Genomic DNA, 22,819 nt, shown 5'->3' with positions numbered 1-22,819 from the left:
ATACTTCACATCTTTGACATTTCATTATAACTCTGACAAGCACTACTGAAACTGAATTGTCAACTCTACAATATTTTTTATAACATCTCTACTGAGATATAATTTGCATAACCCAAAGTTCTTCCTTTTAAATTATTCAATTCAGTGATTTTTAGTATATTCACAGACTTTTGCAATCATTACCATTATCTAATTCCAGAATATTTTGATTACCCCAAAATGAAATCCCCTACCATTAGCAGTTGTCCTTGTGGGCCTGGGCAACCATTAATCTATTTTCTATATCTATAAGTTTGCTTATTCTGGACGTTTAATATAAATGGAATAATAAAATATGTGGTCTTTTGTGTCCGGCTTCTTTCACTTAGCATAATGTTTCCAAGATTCATCCATGTGATAACATGTATCAGTATTTCATTCATTTTTATGGCCAAATAATATTTTATTGTATGAGTAGGCCACATTTTGTAATCTATTCATTAATTGGGTTGCTTCCAATTTATGGCTATTATTAATGCAGCTGTGAACATCCATATACAAATATTTGTGTGGACATATTTTTGAGTTTTCTTGGCTAGACAACTAGTAGTGGAGTTACAGGAGGATGATATGGTAATTCTACATTTAACTTTTTGAGGAAGTAACAAACTGTCTTCCACAGCAGTTGCACCATTTACATTCATATCATCAATATATGAGAGTTCTTATTTCTCCAAATCCTCACTAACACCTGTTATTATCTGTCTTTTTGATTATAATCAGGCTGGTGGGTATGAAGTGGTACATCACTGTGGTTTAAACTTGTATTTCCCAATAACTAATGATGATGAGGATCTTTTCATGTATTTATTGGCCATTTGTATATCTTCTTTGGAGAACTGTCTATTCAAATACCTTCATCATTTTATAATAGCTTCTTTTTATTATTGAGTTGTAAGAATTCCTTATGTATTATTTATCCCTTATATATTCTTAATACAAATCACTTATCACATATATGGTTTAAAATTATTTTTCCTTTTTTTAATTATGTTCAATTAGCCAACATATAGTACATCATTAGTTTTTGAGGTAGTGTTCAATGATTTATTAGTTACATGTAACACCCAGTGCTCATCATATCACGTGCCCTCCTTAATACCCATCACCTGGTTACCCCATCCCCCCACTCCCCACCCTTCCGTAACCCTCAGTTTGTTTCCCGGAGTCCAGAGTCTCTCATGGTTTGTCTCCCTCTCTGATTTCTTCCCATTTCCATTACGTAAGTTGTCTTTGACTTTTTAAATTTAAAACACAAAAGCTTTTAATTTTGATAAAACCTAATTCATCTCTTTTTTCCTTGATCACTTATATTTTCCATATCAAATATAAGAAACAATTATCTGAACCAAAGTCTTAAAGATTTATTTCTATGTTTTTTCTTTTCTTTTTTTTAAAGATTATTTATTTATTTGTCAGAGAAAGAGAGTGAGAGATCAAGATAGCACAGGAGCAGGGAGAGCGGCAGGCAGAGGGAGAAGCAGGCTCCCTGCTGAGCAAGGAGCCTGATGTGGGGCTCCATCCCAGGACTCTGGGATCATGACCTGAGCTGAAGGCAGACGCTTAACTGACTGAGCCACCCAGGCATCGCTATTTCTATGTTTTTTCTAAGAGTTTTATAATCTTAGCTCTTCTATTTAGGCCTACAATTCATTTTCAGTTTATCTTTATGTAGTATGAATTAGGAATCCAACATTGTTCTTTTATTAGTGGATATCCAGTTGTACAGCACCATTTTTTGAAAGGAAAAAAAACCCAACTCATCCTTCTTCTGAATTATCTTGGTACCCTTGTCAGAATTCAGTTGACCATGTGCAAGGGTTTATTTCTGGACTCTTAAGTTCTATTCTATTGATCTGTATGTCTACCCCACACAATCACTTGGCATTGCAAAGTTTTTGTTACTTAAATAATATACTACTGAAGAAAAAAGTCCAGTATCCTAGGAATCTTCAGTAGTATAGTTTATCATGTTATAATTAAGATTGAAATCTATTATCCTAAAATTTTTGTTTTATATCATTATACTCAAATTAAAAATTAATCAACATGTAAACTCCTCCCATGTGTACAAATGATATATTATTTACCTCCAAATTTTTTGAAAGTTTGCAATTTTAAGATTCATGCATAGATAGGAAATCTGATATGGAGAGCAAATGTCTGAGAGTTGACAAATGAAAAGCATAGTCAAAGCCCTAAGAAACAATTAATGGTTTTTCCATCCATAGAACACTGATTTATCCCACAGATGGATTTCATGACCTTTATAATCATAAAAGCAGCTTTGCCTGCATACTTTAAAGGCAATAGATACCTATATAAGTTTATACATATAAATAAGTATCAATATAGATACCTTATAGGTATCTATAGGAGTGTTAAATCTTGGTTTTAAATTTCAAATTTTATGTTCTTTAATGCTTTTATTTTTCCACCTTAGCATGCTTTAGGGAAATGAAGAAGAGTGGAGTTTTTTTATTCTTTAAGAATTTGTTGTTTAGGGCACCTGGGTGGCTCAGTCAGTTAAGCGGCTGCATGATCCCAGGGTCCTGGGATTGAGTCCCACATCTGACTCCTTGCTCAGCAAGGAGTCTGCTTCTCCCTCTCCCCCTGTCTCCCCACCCCCCAACCCGGCTTGTGCTCTCCCTCCCTCTCCCTTTCTCTCTCTCTCTCAAATAAATAAATAAAATCTTAAAAAAAAAAAAAGAATTTGTTGTTTAGATGAGGTAATAGAATAATGACCAATATGCCTATATAATTAAGCATCAGATGTGTGGTGGAACATACAAAAAATTTAATGTCAAAAAAGAAAAGATCAAGGGTAACATTTAAAAAATATATGAACAAAGTTATGGAGGTGAGAATTAGCTTGGCAGATATGTGAATGGAAAGGAAATTATCCTAACTATATACTAAGAGATTTATGAGAGGAATTGTGGAAAGTACAGTTGGGTAGGGCTGTTAATGGATATTTTAATTTTCACTTGAGTGCTTAAAATGATTATTTAGCAAGCAATAGTCTCTCTGTACATTTTAATCCATATGTGCTGTTATACCTGTGAAATTACTTAGAATTAACAAGTTACATTTGTTATTCAAACTTTTGTATAGGAGAGTGGGTGACCAAATGTTAGGATGGTTATTTAATTGTTTTATTTATGATATAAAGAAGAGAGTAAAGAGTGAAATCTTATAGCCATCAGACTGAAGTTTTCCTGATAGTGAAATATCATAGACAGATGACAAGAAAATGTAGGAAGGTTTCCAGATGAAAGATGCAAGAGCATAATAGAGGCTGTAGATTTCAGTAATTAATGGGCCTTTTATAATTTTATATCATTTTATCTTTTCAATGTTTTTTGCTCATTATTCTGTTATAAACAGTACCCTTCAGCTGGTTCAGTCTCCAGTCTCCTTATTCATTCTTACCTGTTTGCCTCATGTTTTCCTTATGTAAATTAAGTATCATCTACTTTTTCGCATCTGCCTAATTCATGTTCCCAGTTTCTTCAAGATGCTTTACAATGAGCTCAACCTTCTGATGACATTTACAGTATTTACAATATCATTCAAATTGGAACTTCTACATTTTATCTTGTTATTCACAGGAAAAGGTATTTAAAGTAAAATTGGTTAGGTTAAGAAAGAATTTGGGCTTGACCACTGGAGTAGTTCAGGAGACACAGAATGGTTATGGTTCTAGGAACTAGCAAAAGAGAGTCAGTTTGGTAAGTAGCTCCCCATCTAATGAGTACTGTGAACTCTGTTCACTGTCACGTGGCTAGCCACAATTGAGGAACTACTGTGGAAAGCTTAGCAACATTGAAATTGGGTCAGGTTGAAATAAAATGCTGGTATTAATGAGGTCTGTCCTCAAGTATCAAAGCCTAGACACTATGTTAAAGAACTGTCTTAAGAAGAAAACTGGTATCAAAGATTGCATTGCTAGAATGAAGGCTGGGGAAATGGCCCAGGGCAGATGTCAAATTAGAACTGGGAAACATTGCAAAGGCAGATAGAGTGATGAAGGCTCAAGAAGGATATAAAAAAAATAATTACCAGAATTATGTGTCAGGATTTGAGCAAAGGTAAATTAATAGGGAACTCTAAAGATTGGTCCAGAGAGGCTAACTCTCTCTTATCTTAGGCCCTAGAATTGGAGAGTGGAGTCTGTATTTTGGGGATTTAATAGCTCCAAAGAAGGGAAAGGGTGATTACAGAAACAGAGTGTATCTTATCAGCAGCTTTTTCTTCAAAACAGAACTATTGCTGCATGTTATAAGAGATTCCAGTATTAAAATTAACTATATTTGATCTTGGCTGCTACGAATTAGCCAATTATTGAAAGTAAAGTCTCCTCTTTTTCATAGATAGAGCTAATATATAAAAGCATTGTTTTGTGTCCTCCCTCCAATTCACCTCCATTCCAGCACATTGCCTTCTTTCTACAATATGCCATCAAATGATCTATACACAAAGTAGGCACTAAAATGCCTTCATTCATTCACCTGAAGTTCTTGGCACCCAAGGCCAAAACCTCCTTCCCAGAATTTCTTTACTTCTTTTTCTGTTTAAGAACGAGATTATTCCCACAATGTTCCTCTCATCTGTCTGTCTTCACTTCAGCTTGCAGCATCAAATAAAAGAATAAAGTCCCTGATAATGTCCCTGAACCAAGATTTGGTCTTTTTCAATATTAGGGAAATCTGTTTCTCTTATTTGAATAGAGTATTGTTACTATTATTTTTCTTGTGTATGTTTCTATTTAAATTTATTTATACACTGCTTCCTTTGAAAGTGAATTTTATGTGAATTTTACTGTGAATGTTTTTACTCTAGGAAAATAAATCACTTTATGGCAAGTTGTATTTTATTTTGTTTTTGCCACCCTTTATCTAGCACAGTGATATGCACATAGGAGGTACTTAACAAATATTTACTGAGTTAAAATACTATTTGTTGTATTTAAAAGAAGTATAATCTAAACTCTACTTATATTATTTTGAATTATAACTCATGGAGTAATTTTAGTATATTTTCTTAAAATATTCCATCATGCTACTATGAAAAAAGTGGCTAACAGAAATCTGCTTATCACTGAGCTCTTTCTATGTGGGCAGGAAGAAATAAGGTTATCATTGAAAGAAGATAGATGAAAATAAGATGCAAGTCAAAAATAAAACAGTGCAAAAAGATCTTGCAAAGGTATGAACTATGTAAATAAAACATTTTCTTGTCAGTGCTGTTACACTAGAACTTAGAATACCTTTCAAAGATAAAGAAGATAAAGGGGTTACTCTATACTGTGGTCATTATAATAAAATTCATTATTCCAGAAATGTTACAGGCTGATTATATAAACAAACTAAAAATAAATTATGTAGATAAATTAATGAATCAATTTTTAATGAATTATTAAAGAAAATGAAAATAGAGTCTTAATTTTTTAGAGCATGTTTCTTTTTGATACAATTAGCGGTAGGGTACTTGGTATAGGGGCAATTGATCTGACTCACTATGCCAAGTAATTTTTTCCCCCAAATCAGAAGGACGTTGATAAATCTTGAAAATACTAGTTCAGAGACAACATTAGAGTCTTATGCAAGATCCATATATTTTTTTTTAATTGGGGCATAGTCTTTGTGTGTGAAATAGTGTATATTCTCAACTACTATATAAGTCTTTGCTTTACAAAGACTGATATAAAAATACTCATTTCTTAAAGAAACATCTTAGTGGAGAGTAGAGGTAGGAGAAAATATATAAAAAGCATGTCTTGGGGCACCTGGGTGGCTTAGTTGGTTAAGCCACTGCCTTCGGCTCAGGGCACGATCCTGGAATCCCAGGATCGAGCCCCGCATCAGGCTCCCTGCTCAGCAGGGAGTCTGCTTCTCCCTCTGACCCTCCTCCCTCTCATGCTCTCAGTCTCTCATTCTCTCTCTCTCTCAAATAAATAAATAAAATTATAAAAATAAAAAGCATGTCTTTCCTTTTTAACTTTTAAATTCATTGAAATGTAAAAAACCTATCATTCATACTTTTAGGTTTCTTGCTATCACATAGAGCCATGATTATTAGAGTTCGTGAGCACCTAAAAAGCAAATCTGGAGCTCGCTGCCCTCAAGGCAAAATGTAATGTTTGCTGACTATCATTAACTAATGGTACACCTCAAGAGTTTAACTGTACTATTTTCCATCTTTAAACTTTATCACTGTATTTTTCTTCAGGGTAAAAAAAAATTATGGCTCAATTTTCACTGAAGTGGGCTGGATTATGTATTCACCTCTCATCAGTGTCAAAAGGAATTGTGCACATCCTTCCCTGGACAACAGGATGAAAACCTGTCTCTGATTGGACACTAGGGATATCAGCTGTACACACAAGATAAGTGTAAAGTTGAAAAGAGAAATACATTTAATAATTCATCCAAGCCAGCATATTTTAACAGTTTGAAACTTGCATAAAAATGATCATGAAATTATTTACTTCCTCATACAAGAAAGTTAATATTACCATTTTTAAATCCAGTGAAACTTATCATCATAAAAATTTTGCTTTACAAAGACTGATAATTCAGAACTTTTCAAGCTGTCCATCTTTTTCTAATAAAAAAAAGATGACAAAATCAATAAAATGACCATTCTTTACAACTTACTTAGAATGAATTTTTATTTGTTCAAGGTAAGAGAGAGTGGCTATTTCAATGTACTTCGATATTGGTCTGTGCTTTGAATGACAGAAATTAATGTTTTATGAGTCATCTAGAAAACGACATAGAATTTTCTTAAAACAAGTTTTAAGTACCATGACTTGGGAAATATTAACTATTGAATCGTACTGCTGCTCTCTGGTCTATTTAGGATAGTTCTAGAGATATTCCATCTAAGCACAGGTGTTTAATGACAATATTCACCTGGAAAGCCTGGAGGGACTCATAGTAAATTGCAGGCATTTCTTCATATTTCAGTTTTTGTTTAATGAAATATAAAGATTCTGGCAATACCTGCTGTAATAGCTTATGAACCTAAAATAAGCCTGTTTGTATCTTTGAAAGTTTTGGTGACTACAGTTTTGAGTCCTTTTATTCAGCCACAGGAATATTGGACCTCATGTAAATAATAAACTCTGGACCATGGCTGAAATATTTCCAATAAGAGCAGTAGAGCTGAGGTTGTTAAAGAAGTTCTGCTGAATGCTCTGAAGTCAGGCCAACTGAGATTTGTACTGGGGCTATAGAACTTTCGGGCTGGCTAACCAGGGTCAGTGATAGCACTTCCTGAGTCAGTCTCTTTCTCTCTCTCTCTCTCTGCCCCCTGCAGTTCCTAGCACATATGTAGCAATTAGAAGGAAGGAGCATAATTAAACTGCATTTGAAACAGTCATTTTAGTTCTTAGTATTGTAATGAAAGCTTATAGGAAGCAACATTTACTAATATTCTAAACTCCCAAATGAGTATATTACTCACAGTTGCAGGAGACTAAAACCTCAGTTTTAGAAAATATTACCCAAGTAATATTTGAATCAATTTGATAGTTTATCAATATGTATGCATAAAGCATATTTAAGTTGGTTATAATATGCTTTACTTAGAAACATAATTATGTATATGGTTACTCTGTTAATTTATTGAGGGCTTGTGTGTGTGTGTGAGAGAGAGAGAGAGAGAAATATAACTGCTTCCTCAGATTCTAAACCTTAATTTAAAACATATACCTTCTCTAAAATGCCGGATTTGCTTAAGATATTTAGTGTAGAGGAGAGCAACCTAAACATCAGTTAAAATGTTGGCAGTCCCTATCTGTTCTTTTTTCTCTTTTGATAAATGTGGGCATTGTTAAATACACATAGAAATATAGACTCTTGGGCTACATATGTTACTAGTAAGGAAAAGTTTTTTTCTTTTCTTTAGAAAATTCTGTTTTGTTGCCCATCAATAAATTTCACACCACCATATGAACTTGTCTCATTTGGTGATTACTTAAGCAGTATTAACTTATATTGTTAATATATACCCTGTCTCTTTTCATTTCAAAATGATTAGATTTACTGATTTAAAAATATTGTAACCAATTAAGTTAACACATGAGCTTTAATAAAATGCAGATTCTTATTAGGAATGTATTTAGCATTAAGCCATTAAGCCTATGTTCTCACCTATCTCTCTCTCTCCCTCTTTGTGTCTTTCTTTCACTCTCTGTAGATATCCTCAGTTTCAGTTTAATCAAATCATATTTAATTGGAAACAAAGTTTTTCTCACTTCGAATGGCTTTATCTTACTTTTTATGTTTTCCATATCTGCATAGAATGTTAAATTATGAAAAATTTGAGAAGTCTAGAATTTAAGTATTCACAAAATAATAACTTTGTACTGATGCCTAGCATGATGCCATGGATGTAGTTGGCACTCAGTACATATTTGTTGAATAAACTAATCAAATTTCTCAATCCTTTTTTGTTATTTGTGAGTTGATACTGCAACAGAGGTTGAAGAATCCAATCAAAGTGGTGCAGGGATATCAAGATAAGTAAACCACAGACCCAGTCCTCAGAGAGAATAATTTCTTCTAGGGGTGAGAAATGTACTTAACTATGATATAAGGTAGAATGCAATAAGTGCTTTGAAAGTTATAAACAAAATAATATTTGTAGAGTTACACACTTTTAAAAATGTGGTCTTTAGGTAAACCAAATACAGAATTATTCTTAATTATTACTATATAATACATTGGCTATTAGTATAATCAATATATTAGTAAAAAATGGGACTTTGAATAGAATTGCATTGTCATGTAAATAATAATTAAGTATATATTTAATGTATATTATATAATATATATAAAATATATAAATAATAAGTAAATAATACTTTTAAAGAAACATAAATCTGTATACTATAAAATTTTTCATGCCCTTTACTTACTTTACCTAATACCAATTGTTATTATTAATGAACTAGCACTGTGTTCTCTCAACTTGAAATTATAACCTATTCTAAAATCATTGTGGAAGTTTGCAGCATCTCTTTTTACTGGGTTTGACAACTGCTACTAACAAGTATCCACAGTAATGTAGCAGACAGAGTGGGCCTCAGTAATTTACACATTGGCACCTCTAATCTTGGTAATGATGGACCTTAGACCTTAGCCATTCTTTAACTGAGGGAGCATACCTTTCTATTATGCCTTTTTCCCCATGTGTTCTTTAAATAGACATTTGCAGCAAAATATAATATTCAGGCACCTTCATGTCCCATGGCTACTTTTTGTATAGAAGAGAAATGTCACACTTCTTTCTGTATCTACTATGTGTCCTATATTTGTTTATCCAGGTCATCCTTTGGGAATTCTCTTCCTCATGTATCCAGGGTATTATCATTTCTAGTCATCTTTGTTAAGATAAAGTAAGATTGGGAACAAATACAAGATAATCGCAATTTTTCAAATAGCAGTTAAACCTGCCTTTTGCTTCTAGGGGAATATCTTAAAAAGTAATTTTTATCACAAAACTTTATTTTAAATCATTGCCCCTTCTCCATGTTTTTTTTCCTGTTAACCAGCACTTAGTCTTGAAGGTAGAGTTCAAGTGGCACCTGCCAGAAGTGCGTCTCTGTATATTAGCTTCTCCTATGTTGAAGGAATTGCTTCATAAAGTTAATGAGAGGCTATGTAGCCAAACAGTAGAGTTAACAGCTTTCATTCAGCCAAAAAAGGGCACCATTTTTAGTTTGGGTTTTAGCATATTCCTAAAGTTATTCCTTTGAGTAAAATATGGAAAAGCTAAGATTTAGATTAGCACTTTTAAAGATGATGTCTTAGCTGGGAAGAGGAAAGGGAACAAAAACAACAGAAAACAGGTGGTAGGATACCAAAGGACTAATGATTCTAAAGAGGTTTTTGAGATCATCCTTGAAATGGAGCCTACTTAAAATGACCATATATAGTGTAGACAAAGCAAATGCTTGATCAATTGTAGTATAAATAGTATAGGAATAGATAGATAATATAACAATGAGTCTCTGTTAATTTGCTTTGGTTAAAGACTTATAATTCGCTTTCAAGTTAAAGGGCTCTGATTTGCATAATACATAATGTGAAAACAAAACTACAGTCTATAGAACACTAACTAAGCTAATTTGGGAAACTCAAACCGTTAAGGATTGAAAATGAATCTTGATTTTCAGAGACAGAAGAGTTTAGTATAAAATATTTACCCTTGGTCTAGAAAGTAGAGAAAATTCTTACCACTGTCACCACTCCTCAATTTTTAAATGTAAATTATCATCTCTCTTGGGGAAAATAAATATCTGGTACAATCATCCATCTGATATTTTACAAACATGTACTTATTTAGTTTGTCAATTACAGGGAGCTCCATAGTGCCTCAGTTAATCTATTCCAATTTTCAGTAATGTTCTGAGAATTTTTTTCTTATGATTAGATGAAATTAATTTGTATACATGTCTCTCACTGCTTTTGTAGCTATTATAGATTATTTTTTCCTAGCTTCTCTACTCACTACCATCAAAGGAGAGCTCTTTCATTGCCATTTTGGTTCTCTGGCTTATTGTTATGTAGAACAACAGAACAGGTAGAGAGATGTACCCAAGTAGTTGTATAATTATTCTTACCAGATGGTTATGTTTATGCTTTTCTTATGTGTAACATATTGAGGAATGGTAAAGTAGAAAAAACTCTAGAAAATTAAGAGTTTTAAGTTGATGTACATGATGAAGAAGGTGATGAAAACCAAAGTTCCTAAACCTCCACTCATTCCTTCTAGTACTTGTCTTTGCTACTATTATTACACATTTAGCATATAATTATTGAATATCTGCTGAGTGCCAGGGGCCGTTCTTGGCACTGAGTAAGGAAGACAAGCAAAGTCCTTACCCTGGTGAACTAGATAGATTCTAGGAAAAAATAGAAAGCAAAAACCAAGTTGTAATCCAAGTAAACTAATCTGTGATAAATGTTTTAAATAAAATAAATAGGTTGCTGAGATAGAGAATAATAGGAGAAGTCCTAATTCTCATAAGATTGTCATGGAATGTTTTTCTGAGGAAATAAAAGTTAAGACCTGATGATGAGAAGCTAGCCATGCAAAGTGTAGGAGTGTATTCTAGATAGAGCAAAGAGCTTGCACAAGGACCTGAGGCATGGAGTAGATTGTTTTATTTGAGTTGGGTTCAGAGGACTGAATGAAATCCAGTGTTGTAGGAGTATGATGAATAAAGTCAAGGGTAGCATGAAATGAATTTGGCTATGTGGCCCAGGGCCATATTTTGCTGGCTTTTCCAGCTCATAGTAAGGACTGGCCACCTTGGAAAGCTATCAGGAAATGTAAAGCTAAAAATAAACACGATCATATTTATCTTTTGATAAATGTAACTGAATCTTGTAAGAGCCAGGGTGAAGGCAGAAGCCATCAGAGGCCATTTGTGGTTGGTAAGGGTGACTATAGCTTAGCCTAGAGAAGTAATGTAAAAAAGGAAGAGAAGTAGACAGATTTGAAATACATTTAGGAAGTAGAATTGTCAAGATTTGCTGATGGCTTAGATACAGGATTTCAGAAAAGAGGATAAAATAGAAAACAAATTCTAAGTTCTTGTGGTTTGAACAAGAGAATGCTATCATTTTATAAGGTGAAGGAGATGGTAATTGGGGGAGGTAAGAAGCCTGAATCTCTCTTTGTTGCCTCTTTTCTACTCTGGATTTAAATATGGCTTATTTATATAGGGCTTACTTTAAAAATAATTCAGTAGGTAGGCTGCTCTCTTTTCACTTTCCAGATTATCTATCCTCATCTGCAAATATGTTGCCCTGACCTGACATAGTGCTTCAGCTATGGTTCTGATCAGAAATTAATATGGTAAGACTGTGTGATTTTCTTCATTCTAGGTAAAATGCTTAATATAGCATAAGGTCATCATACAATAGACTCTTAATTTACTCTTAACTACAATATTGTATCCTCTTATCACTCATGATTTTAAATTACATTATGTATTGCAGTGATTAAATGCATTTTGCCCAACTGTAATATTTATTTCTATTACACTTCATCTGTTTAATTTGATTGATTGTTTCAGTCTATTGAAAATATTTAAAATTTCTGTCTTGTGTTAACTGATTTTGTTCTTTTGCCACCTCCCTAAAAATGTCATAAACATTTCCTTTATATTATTATTCAAGTCATTTGTATAAATATTGATCATGATAGGGCTAAGAACAAGTCTGCTTATGACATTAGAGATCTTATTTCAAGTTGCATCATTTTATGAATCCTTACTCTTTCTCTGTGATGTCTCAACATCTCTGATCTCCATCTAATCATGTTGTCTTTCTAAAGTTGTGAAAACATTTATCTGAACATATTACTGAACATATTACTGAAATTAAGATTTATCATATCGAGGATGTTTGAACCTGAATTAATTTTGACCCTGTTAGAAATGACATTATATCTGATGTATTCACTTGTTAACTTGTACTGCTCCCTGGTGATTATTCCTCTTTTAAATGCTACCAAACATCCTTAAAACTATTTTCTAAAATTATTGAGGACCAGTGTTAGGCTTAAGGTACTTCAGCTAATAGAATATACTTTCTGTTATCGAAAACAAGATATTTATTAGATTATTAGATTATTATTATTAGATTATCCTAAATCTTCTGATAGCTTGTCCTTCTCTATGATTTTGAATATCAGTAAGTGGGCACATCCTTTCTTTTCCTTCTTGTACTATGTACACAGAAAAGCCCAGTTTCTTTACCTTTGTAGCTTGTGTAAGTCTCAGTTCACTTAGGGCTTTAGATGCTCATCTTCCTAGATTTGTTTCACTGTCATATATGCAAGCTTTGTCACAGATTCTTCTTTTATAAAAGCCAAGCAAGGGAAAATTATTTTAAATGATGACAAGGAATGGCATGTGGTTATATGAAAAGGGTAAGTGGGAGAACTAAAGAAAATATATTTCTGAAAGGAACTAACCAGCTATGCATTTAATTTTTTAAAAAATATTAAAAATTTAAATTTCAATATCTAATTTTTTAAAAGCTTTTAGTTATCTATTTGACAGAGAGAGAGAGAGGGGGCACAAACAGGGGGAGCTGCAGGCAGAGGGAGAGGGAGAAGCAGACTCCCCCCGCGAGCAGGGAGCCCTATGCTGGGCTCGGTCCATGACCAGAGCTGAAGGCAGACACTTAACCGACTGAGCCACCCAGGTGCCCCTTCAATATCTAATTTTTAAATTTCATGATTCTATAAATTAATTTTATTTGTGATAGAGATTGGATACTCAGATTTGATAGATGCACACATGTTTTAAAAATTTCCTTTATTTGTTCCGGGGAAGGCAGAGGAATATGTATTAGTAGAAACAGATTGCTGAACATATCCTTACATTCTAAAGGGTCCATTTCTATGGTTGAAATAGAATTTGGGATGATTTTTAATGTATGATGAATTGCATTGTTAGTAGAGAGAGACAGTAGTTATAAAAATAGCGCAAAATTTATAGAAGTAAGAAAACAATAATGATGCAGAGGACTAATTGAAGAGGACTGATAGATGAATTTGAGGTTGAAAAAGCATTTAGAATTGATTGTTAAATATTTGATTGGAGAACAATAGTCTACATTATTTTTGTCATACTTTGTTTAATAGAAAGAACTGAGCCCAAATGAAAATAGGAGCAATATTACTTAAAATAATGTTATATTTTGATAATGTGTTGATATTGTGTTATTATGTTATAATTATTCTTGACAAATTTTAGAAAAAGATTTAATATAAGGAGAATGTATAAGGTCAGAAGTAACTACTTATTTGTCTTTCTAGCAAAGACTAGTATTTTTGTCATGCAAAGAATGGAAAGAAATTATGTAAGAGTTGACTAGTGAAGGATTTTTTAGTAATGAATAATAACTGAGATTCATTCCAGGACTACATAATACCTAGTACCTATCATGAGCATTAAAAAATTCTTGCACAATGAGTCATTGCATAAAGACAAATTGTTTTCAATAAATTAGAGAATATCACATATAAAATTTAAAAGATAGAAACTCAAGGATATTTATGTAAATACATCTGTTTTGTGCATTATAGGAATTTGGGCAGAAAATTGTAAATACAGGGTACCAGGACACATATCCAAGTGTCTCTCCTAAATTGTAGAATAAAGGAGGTTTGGACAGTGGGCAGGTCAAGGTAGGGGAAATACGGCAATAAGTTTTTTATTTCAAAATCCTATCTGCTATCACATATTAGAGAGTTTATGTGACTCCCCTCTTCTTAGATGAAGGTGGTGCCATTCACCAAAACCAGAAATAAGTTATAATAGGTTTGGAGGAAAGATAGGACTTAAATTCTATTGAGTATGAGAGGTCTGTGAAATTTTCCAGGGTGAAAGAGCACAGCTCATAGTTATTAATGAGTACTACATAAAAAGCAAACACCTTAGAAAGGAATACTATCGAAGATACATATTTGTGAGCCTTCAGAATTTAGGCCAGTGGCACTCATCAAAGAAAGCATAATATTCTGGGAATATTTCAAAATACAAATGTATATCCCCTCCCAAACTTCTGATTTTTTTTCTCTGTGGCATGCTGGGGTTGCCGACCAACATCTGTCCTTTTCTTCTTTCTTGGTAAGAAACCCCAAATTTTAGTCCAGGCAGCAAAGTACCTACTAAAAAGGCTGCATTGCTTACCCTCTCCTTTGTCACTATGAGTGGCCAATAAGATATAAACGGAAGTTATTGGAAGGACCTCTGGGAAAGTACCTTAAGACACATGGCCTGTGCCCTTTTGTCATTTTACCCTTTTCCTCCATCTTACTGACTGAAATACAGACATGGTCTGTAGAGCTGTAGTAGCTATCTTGACTCATGAATAAACCTTGAGGATAAAAGCCATATAGAGGGTAAGACAGAGATGATAAATTTTGAAAGAGCCTGGGTTCCTGATGACCTGATGGATCCTTTGTACCATGCTGGATAGACTGTGAAGACAAAGACAGACAACACAGTATTAATTATTAAAACATTCCCAACCAATTTACAGACATTGTATAGTTTACATCTGATAGTGCCCCCAACTCTCCACCAAGCTCCTTTTCTATATTCTGTTATTCCTTCCACATATACCAGATCCATTTGTACTTTTAAGATTTGTGATAATTCTGGTCCCATTTCTCTTTCTTTCTATGTTACTATCTTTTTTAGTATTCTGTAAAATAGTTTTGTCTGCCCTTTCTTAACCTAAATCTTTCTTCAGGATTTCTGGGCAACACCATCTTGCTTCTCTTTGTTTATTCCTTATTTTTCTTCCGTGGTGGGTTTTGTTTTGTTTTGTTTTGTTTTGTTTTGTTTTGTCATGGCACCCTCCTGACAGGTCCCTTTCCCCTTCAATTTCCCTCCAAGCATGGTCCAAAGTATATCATTAACTCTTAATAGAAAGACAATCTCAGGAAACAAACTGAGGATTGCTGGGGTTGAGGCGGGTAGGAGGGATGGGGTGGCTGGGTGATGGACACTGGGGAGACTGTGGTGAGTGCTGTGAGTTGTGTGAGACTGATGAATCGCAGACCTGTACCCCTGAAACAAATAATACGTTATATGTTAATTAAAAAAAAGAAAACTCACAGCAAATAAGAAAGACAGTTTATCAAAATCATACACAATGGAGCTCTTTACATCTTTTCCTAACTCTGCCTATCTCACAGGTTTTTCTTGGTCTTTTTAAAAAAATAAAATCAGTCATGGTAGTGTATTATAAATGTGAGAGTTCGTTGAGAACTTTAAAATGTATATAATGGACATTATCATGGTTGTCATTGCTTTTGTTTCCACAGAGTATACATTCTCCTGTTTATTTAAAAAGTTCTAGAGAACAGAGAAAACATGTTTCTTCTATTATATATGAATTAAAAACAAAAGAAATTGGTATAAAATCAAAAAAATCAAGACATCTCACTCAAAAAGGTTAGTTATATTAATTTTTAAATTATATGTATGAACATATTTTGATGAAGAATAAATTCATTAGAAATTGGGCATGTTAATTTTGAACTATAAATATAAGATTCCATGAAATATATGTTGAGATATCTAGATAAAAATATCCATATCTCATTTAATATTTTATAAATGTACATATTTAGAAAGTTGTTTCATGGATATCAAGGACTGGATTTTGAGCAGAAGGGGGTATTTAAGAGAACTAGGTGTTAGCAGGAACCATATTGAATTGATAGCTTTGTTGCTGTATGGTCAGCATGGTTCCTCTTTCAGGAAATCTGTCAAGTATCAGATTAATATAAATAATTTCAATTAAGTAATGATACTAAATTTCCTTCAGGCTTTGAATGTAATTGTTTTGTCAATAAAAATACATTTATCTTGTTAGTAAGATTCTGGTTATCAAATGTGTACTTGTTCTTTGTTGTTTTTGCAGAATTTTTTCTGAAAAAATTTTATGTATGATCGATGGCATTCTTTACCTCTGTCTTTCACAGAAAAATCATATAATCATTTTTATAAAATTATTTGAAATAATTACAATTTTCTCAAGGTTTTCTCTTAAACGTTTTAAAATTATTGTGATAAAACCACTTACCTTGAGACCTACCTTCTTAACAGACATTTAAGTGCATAACACAATATTGTTAACTATAGTCATAATGTTGCACAGCAGATCCCTAGAACTTTTTTATCTTGTATGACTGAAACTTTATACCCATTGAACACCTCCTCATGTCTCTCTCTCTCTGACCTTTTAATTATTAAATATTCAAATCTTTCTCTTTTTAAAAACTCATGATGGTGTCTTTATCACCTTTTATTTTCTTTGTATATGAACTGTTGTACTTTATCTCTTAACGGTTCCTTATTTGTTAGTGGCTTTTGATATTTCATCAATTATCCATTAGTTTCATGTATTGTATATACATTTCATAAAGCTCTACATTGTTATTTAAAGGTAATTTTATTTATATCCAGTTATTTAACTAGTAGATTTATAAACGAAAATGAAATGATGGAAAAATAGTAGTTCCATGCACCATATCTCTACACTTAATCTTCCTGGTACCCCAAGACAATATCATTTAATAATTTTAACTAACTCTTCTGCTGTTTAGTTTTATATTTCCAAGTAACATACTTATTTTGCTAAAATGTCTTTTTTTTTTAGTTTTAGATATTATTTACAAATTTCCACTGTGAAAGATGGCAATTTAATTCTCTTATAAATCCTCCATAGTACACACGCTTATATATTCCCTCCTCTATTCTCCCCATAGAATTAGATCACTACTATTTGGGGGTAAATTAATATTTACTGTTTTAATTGTTATGACTGTGTACATGTTGTTCACAGCTGAGCCACACAATATATTAGGATATGTTTGCTTTTTTTATACTATTTTTTTGAAACCTTGTTTGAAAATTTCATTCCATTCAAACCACCACTCTCCCCAAGCACACCCACACACATATTTTTTTTTCCCACAATATTTCTCCTTGAGCCTTCCATTTTCCTGATTTAATCAGGACTGCTTACTCTCTAAACCTGCTCTTAGATCACTGTCTTGGTGTATGTCTCTTTAGACCCGTGATCCTGAGAATTCATTTGTCTCCATGCTATGTAAGGACTCTAAGTTCCAGAATTCTATATCTTGTTCTTTCCTGGTTTATTTTCTTATTTTAATACAGTGCCTTCTCTATTAGTTTACTGAGAAATTGTATATAGGAGGTAAATTTTTTAAAACCTTGAAAGCCTAAATATGCTGTTATGCTACACTTATATTTGGTTGATGATTTGACTGCGTAGAGCTTCTTTCAGAATTTTTTCAGAATTGCTTTGTCATCTAATTTCCAGTATTTCCTTTGAGAAGTCCATTGACATTTAGTTCTCAGTTGGATGTATATGAATGTCTATTTATTGTTTTTCCCTTCTGACTGGAAACTTTTAGCATTTTCTTCTTATACAAGGTGTTCTGCAATTTCACACTGATTTGTCTCATAAATATTTGCTTGCTTGGCCGGATTGTTTTTCTATTCAGTTTATTGGAGTTATTCAATCTGAAAATTTATATTCCTCAGTTCTGGGTATTTCTCTTGTATTTTTTATGGTAATATATATAACATAAAACTTAACCATTTTGAGCATTTTTAACTCTACATTAAGTATGTGTATATTGTGCAACCATCATGACCATCCATCTGTGGAACCTTTTCATCTTCCTTCTTCAATTGAAACTATGTGCCCATTACACACTAACTTCCAATCCTCCGCCACCCCCAACCTCTGAAACCACTATTCTATTTCTCTCTAGAATTTGATTACTCTAGGTATCTCATATAAATGGAATCATACAATATTTGTCCTTTTGTGACTGGCTTATTTTATTTAGCATAATGTCTTTATTATTTTTTTAAAGATTTTATTTATTCATTTGAGAGAGAGAGCAAGAGAGCACAAGCAGAGGGAGAGGCAGGGAGAGAGGGAGAAGTAGGCTCCCTGCTGAACAGGGAGCCCAACATGGGGCTTAATTCCAGGACCCTGAGATCATGACCTGAGCCAAAGGCAGACACCCAACCATCTGAGACACCCAGGCGCTCCTAGCATAATGTCTTTAAAGTTGATTTATGTGGAAGCATGTCACATTTATTTTTCCTTTTTAAGGTTTAATAATAAATATTCCATTACAGCCAACCTTTGAACAACATAGCCGTGAACTGTGCAGGCTCACTTACACAGATTTATTTTTTATAAATACTAGTACTGTAAATATGTTTTCTCTTCCTTATTACTTTCTTAATAACATTTTTTCTAGATTACTTTATTGTAAGCTTACAGTATATAATACATATAATATGTAGAAGGAAGGAAAAGTTGGAACAAGAGAAGGAGGAAGTAGGGAGTTTTGGAACACCTATCTTGTTCCAGGCAAGGGATGACTGAACCCTTGGAAAACATCATTCATAAATCCTACTGAGTCCTGATTGACTTCTCTCTCAAGTGAATGTTTTGTGCAGCCACAACCAATGTATTGTAAAAATTAAAATGTCTTAGCCATCCCAGTGCTAGATGATGTAACATTGTAACAATTTAATTTCTTATTGATGTTTTACAATGAGGAAAGCGAGTTTAAAAACTACAATAATTTATCCAAGCTCACATAATCCAAAAGTGACAGAGCTGGTACTATTTCTAGGTTCTGTTTCCTCAAAGTCTAGTTTCCGTTCTGTTTCACAATGATGCCTCCTGAGAACTGTAAATGTTTCACTGTGTAATAATTAAATTATGTGCAAGGGGATATGGTTGTATTAGATTAAGCTATCTGAATCTATGAAATCTAATAAAATCTGTCATTCCCTGTGTCATTCCAAATATTATGAAACCACCCATTTTACATAAAATTCTATTATTTCCTGCTTATTTTTAATTTCTGATGTGTAAAAAAGCTGTAGAAACTGAAGAGTATCTTATTTACCTAAAATCATTGTAATTAGAAGAAATAGAATAAAAATAACATTTTCCCATATTTCTTTCATTTAAATCATAACCAGTTACCTTATACTTGCTTTAATAAAATGGCTAATTTAAAAAGCAGCCAAAAATTGTATTTATATTCTTGAAAATATTTGGGGGGGCATGAATTTTTATCAATTCAGGATAAAAAACTGCTTTCATTTTTTTTTTATCGAGTAATATTTTCTGTTACTTTTCAATCATTCCATTTTTCTATTTAGGATTATCTTAATCTATCTTACCAATTTTTACATAATAGCATATATTCAAATTCATAAAGGATGAGAAATGCCTTTTCCTGTTCCATCCTGTTTCCTCATAAAGGATGAGAAATACCTCTCCTTCCTTCAATATAAAGTTTTTCCTTTTAGAATGATTAGTATAATTTCTTTCTCTGACCATACTAAAAAATGGGCTCAACATACCTTATTTTGGGAGATTATGAAGTTTGGAAGTTTCCTCCTACCATTTAGTTAATATTAAGTAATAACATTGTGTTTGAGATGCATACCCTTTCTGGACTACTTACTCATTTCCTCTAAATTGAAAGATGAGCAATGCTGCGAGTACTGAGTAGTTAAGAGTGCTGTGACAGTCCCATAAGAAGCAGCCACTTTTAACTTTAATGATTTTTATAAGGAGAATTATTTTCAATTTTGGCTACTACCTATTCTTTGGTGTTTGTTAAAACCTACATATGATAATGCGTAAGTCCATTAGATCAAACTTTTCATTGTTATTCAAATACTCTGTTTTTGAACAGAGTAGGATATTCTATTTTTGTTTATTTTCCCTTTGTCTACTTAACTAAGAAGGGAAAACTATTAAAATATTCCACTATAATTGTGGATTCATTTGCTTCTCCTGAATTATATCAAATTTTGTTTTCTGCATTTTAAGGTAATTTTATTAACTACCTATATGATTAAAATTAGTACATATTCTTGGTGAACTGAACCTTTTATCATTATGTATTTACTTGCTTTCTCTCTAATAATGCCTTTTCCTCATGCTCTATTTTGTCTGACATTAGTATAGCTGTACCAGCTGTATTTTAGTTAAACTTTTCCTAATGTTTTTCCATCTTTTTACTTTTGACTTTTCGCTTTATATGTTCATCATGAAAATAGAAAATAGCTGGGCCAACCTATTTAGTCCATTTATATTTATTATATTTATTAGAATTGGACCTATTTCTATCTTCTATTTTTTTTCCAGTTTGCTCTATCCTTTGTTTTCTTTTTTCTTGTTTTTTCATAATTGGTATCTATATGTCCTCCTTCTCTTTGATTTTTTCATTTTGAAATAATTTCAAATTACAAAAAACGGTACAAAAGTTAAAAATTATTCCTGAATATCCTTTACCCATTCCACAAATGTTATCATCTTATATAACCATTGTACAGTTATTAAAACTAGGAAGGTAACATTGATACAATACTATTAACTTATCTAAGGACTATATCCATGTTTTGTCAATTGCCTAATATCATTTTTCTTGTCCAGGATCTAGTCCTACTACTGTCATCTAGGTTACAATGATGTCATTATGTATATACTCCTGTTCTTTTGGTTTTAGCTTTTAATTTTTTTTTTTTTTAAGAAACAGCAAATCTTGCCAAGTTATTCAGTCAATGTTACTTTCCAAATCGTTTGCAACATCTCCTAGATTCATTTCTCATCTCATTTTATCTCACTTTCCTTCAGGAGGGTTTATGTGAAGCAATAGTAGAATACCTTCTTTCACCTTTTATCCCAAGGACTATATTTACCCTCACATTTAAACAATTAGTTGGCCAAAATTCAGTCTATGTTCAAAATTATTTTCTTTCAATATTCAACAAATATTATTTTATTATCTTCTTGCATTCAGTATTGCCGTTGAGAAGTTTGATGTCATTCAATTCTTGTTCCTTTAGAAGCTTTTATTTTTATTTATTTTTTTAAAGATTTATTATTTTAGAGAGAGAGAAAAAGAGAGCAGGGGGGAGGGGCAGAGGGAGAGAGAGAAACTCAAGCACATGTCCTGCTGAGCACAGAGCCGATGTGGGACTACATCTCATGACCCTGAGATCATGACCTGAGCTGAAACCAAGAGTTGTATGCTTAACAAAATGAGCCACCTGTATGCCCCCCCCTCTTTAGAAGCTTTTAAATTTGTTTCTCTGTCTTTGGTATCTGAATATGTATACTTAATATGTATACTATTATATGTATATATAGGTGGGTTTTTTTCTGCTCTTGCTCTTTTCTATTTGGCATATCTTCCATTATTTCTTCACATGTTTTCTCTCCTTCTGGGACACCAATTACTTAAATACTTTTATTTCTGTTCTCCATGTCTTTAAACATTTTTTTTTTTCTTTTTTATCTCTTTATCCTTTCTAGACTTCTTTTGGGAGAATGCCTCAACTTGACATTTTTTTTTTGTGTGGTATTGCTTTTTTATTGATAGCTTTATTAAGGTATAATTTACATAGATGAAATTCATCTATTTTGAAAGTATCTGATTGAATGACTTTTAGTATATTTACAGAGTTGTGCAATTATCAACAAACACTAATTTTAGAACATTTACATCATTCCAGAAAGAAACCTCATGCCCACTTACAGACACTCCTTTCCCAACTCTGTGCCTATACAATCTCTAATGTACTTTTTGTCTCTATACACTTTACCTTTTCTGAACATCCCATATAAGTGAAATATTACTGTATTTGATCTTCACTGACTGATTTCTTCCACTGGGCATGTTTTCAAGGTTCGTCCATGTTGTAGCTTTTGTCACTACTTCATTACTTTTTTTATTGCTGAATGATTATCCATTGTATGGGTGTTTGGGTTGTTTCCACTTTTGGGCTATTATGAATAATGCTGCTATGAACATTCATGTACAGTTGTTATGTGAACCTCTGTTTCCAATTCTCTTCCGTATACACCTAAGTGGAATTGCTGAATCATATGGTAAGTCTATATTTTGCCTTTTGAGGAACTGCCAAACTGTTTTCCAAAACAGTACACCACTTTCCATTCCCACCAGCAATGTATGAAAGTTTTAATTCATCTATATCCCCATCAACACTTGCTATTGTTTGTCAATTTATTAGTATCAGTGATCCAGCTTCTAGTTTTTTTGATCTTGTCTACTGCATGTTTGCTTTCTACAATATCAAGTTTTGTCCTTAATATTTCCTTCTTTCTATTTTCTTTGGGATTATTTAATTGCTCATTCT

At 32.7% G+C, this 22,819-nt stretch overlaps 1 protein-coding gene across 1 annotated transcript in view; it reads left to right on the top strand.

Annotated features, from left to right (window-relative positions):
• The window catches only part of LRRIQ3 (leucine rich repeats and IQ motif containing 3), a 161,392-nt gene that overhangs the window by 86,476 nt on the left and 52,097 nt on the right, over positions 1-22,819 (top strand). The window contains exon 6 of the mRNA XM_081817086.1: positions 15,904-16,033. Within this exon, the coding sequence (XP_081673212.1) occupies positions 15,904-16,033 (130 nt within the window). The remainder of the gene's footprint in view (positions 1-15,903; positions 16,034-22,819) is intronic.

The sequence above is a fragment of the Leptonychotes weddellii genome, chromosome 4 (genome assembly GCF_054177405.1).
Source record: "Leptonychotes weddellii isolate Sample4059 chromosome 4, ASM5417740v2, whole genome shotgun sequence".
NCBI lineage: Eukaryota > Metazoa > Chordata > Mammalia > Carnivora > Phocidae > Leptonychotes > Leptonychotes weddellii.
The sequence above is the reverse complement of the archived record's forward strand: the minus strand, read 5'-3'. Positions and strand labels throughout refer to the sequence as shown.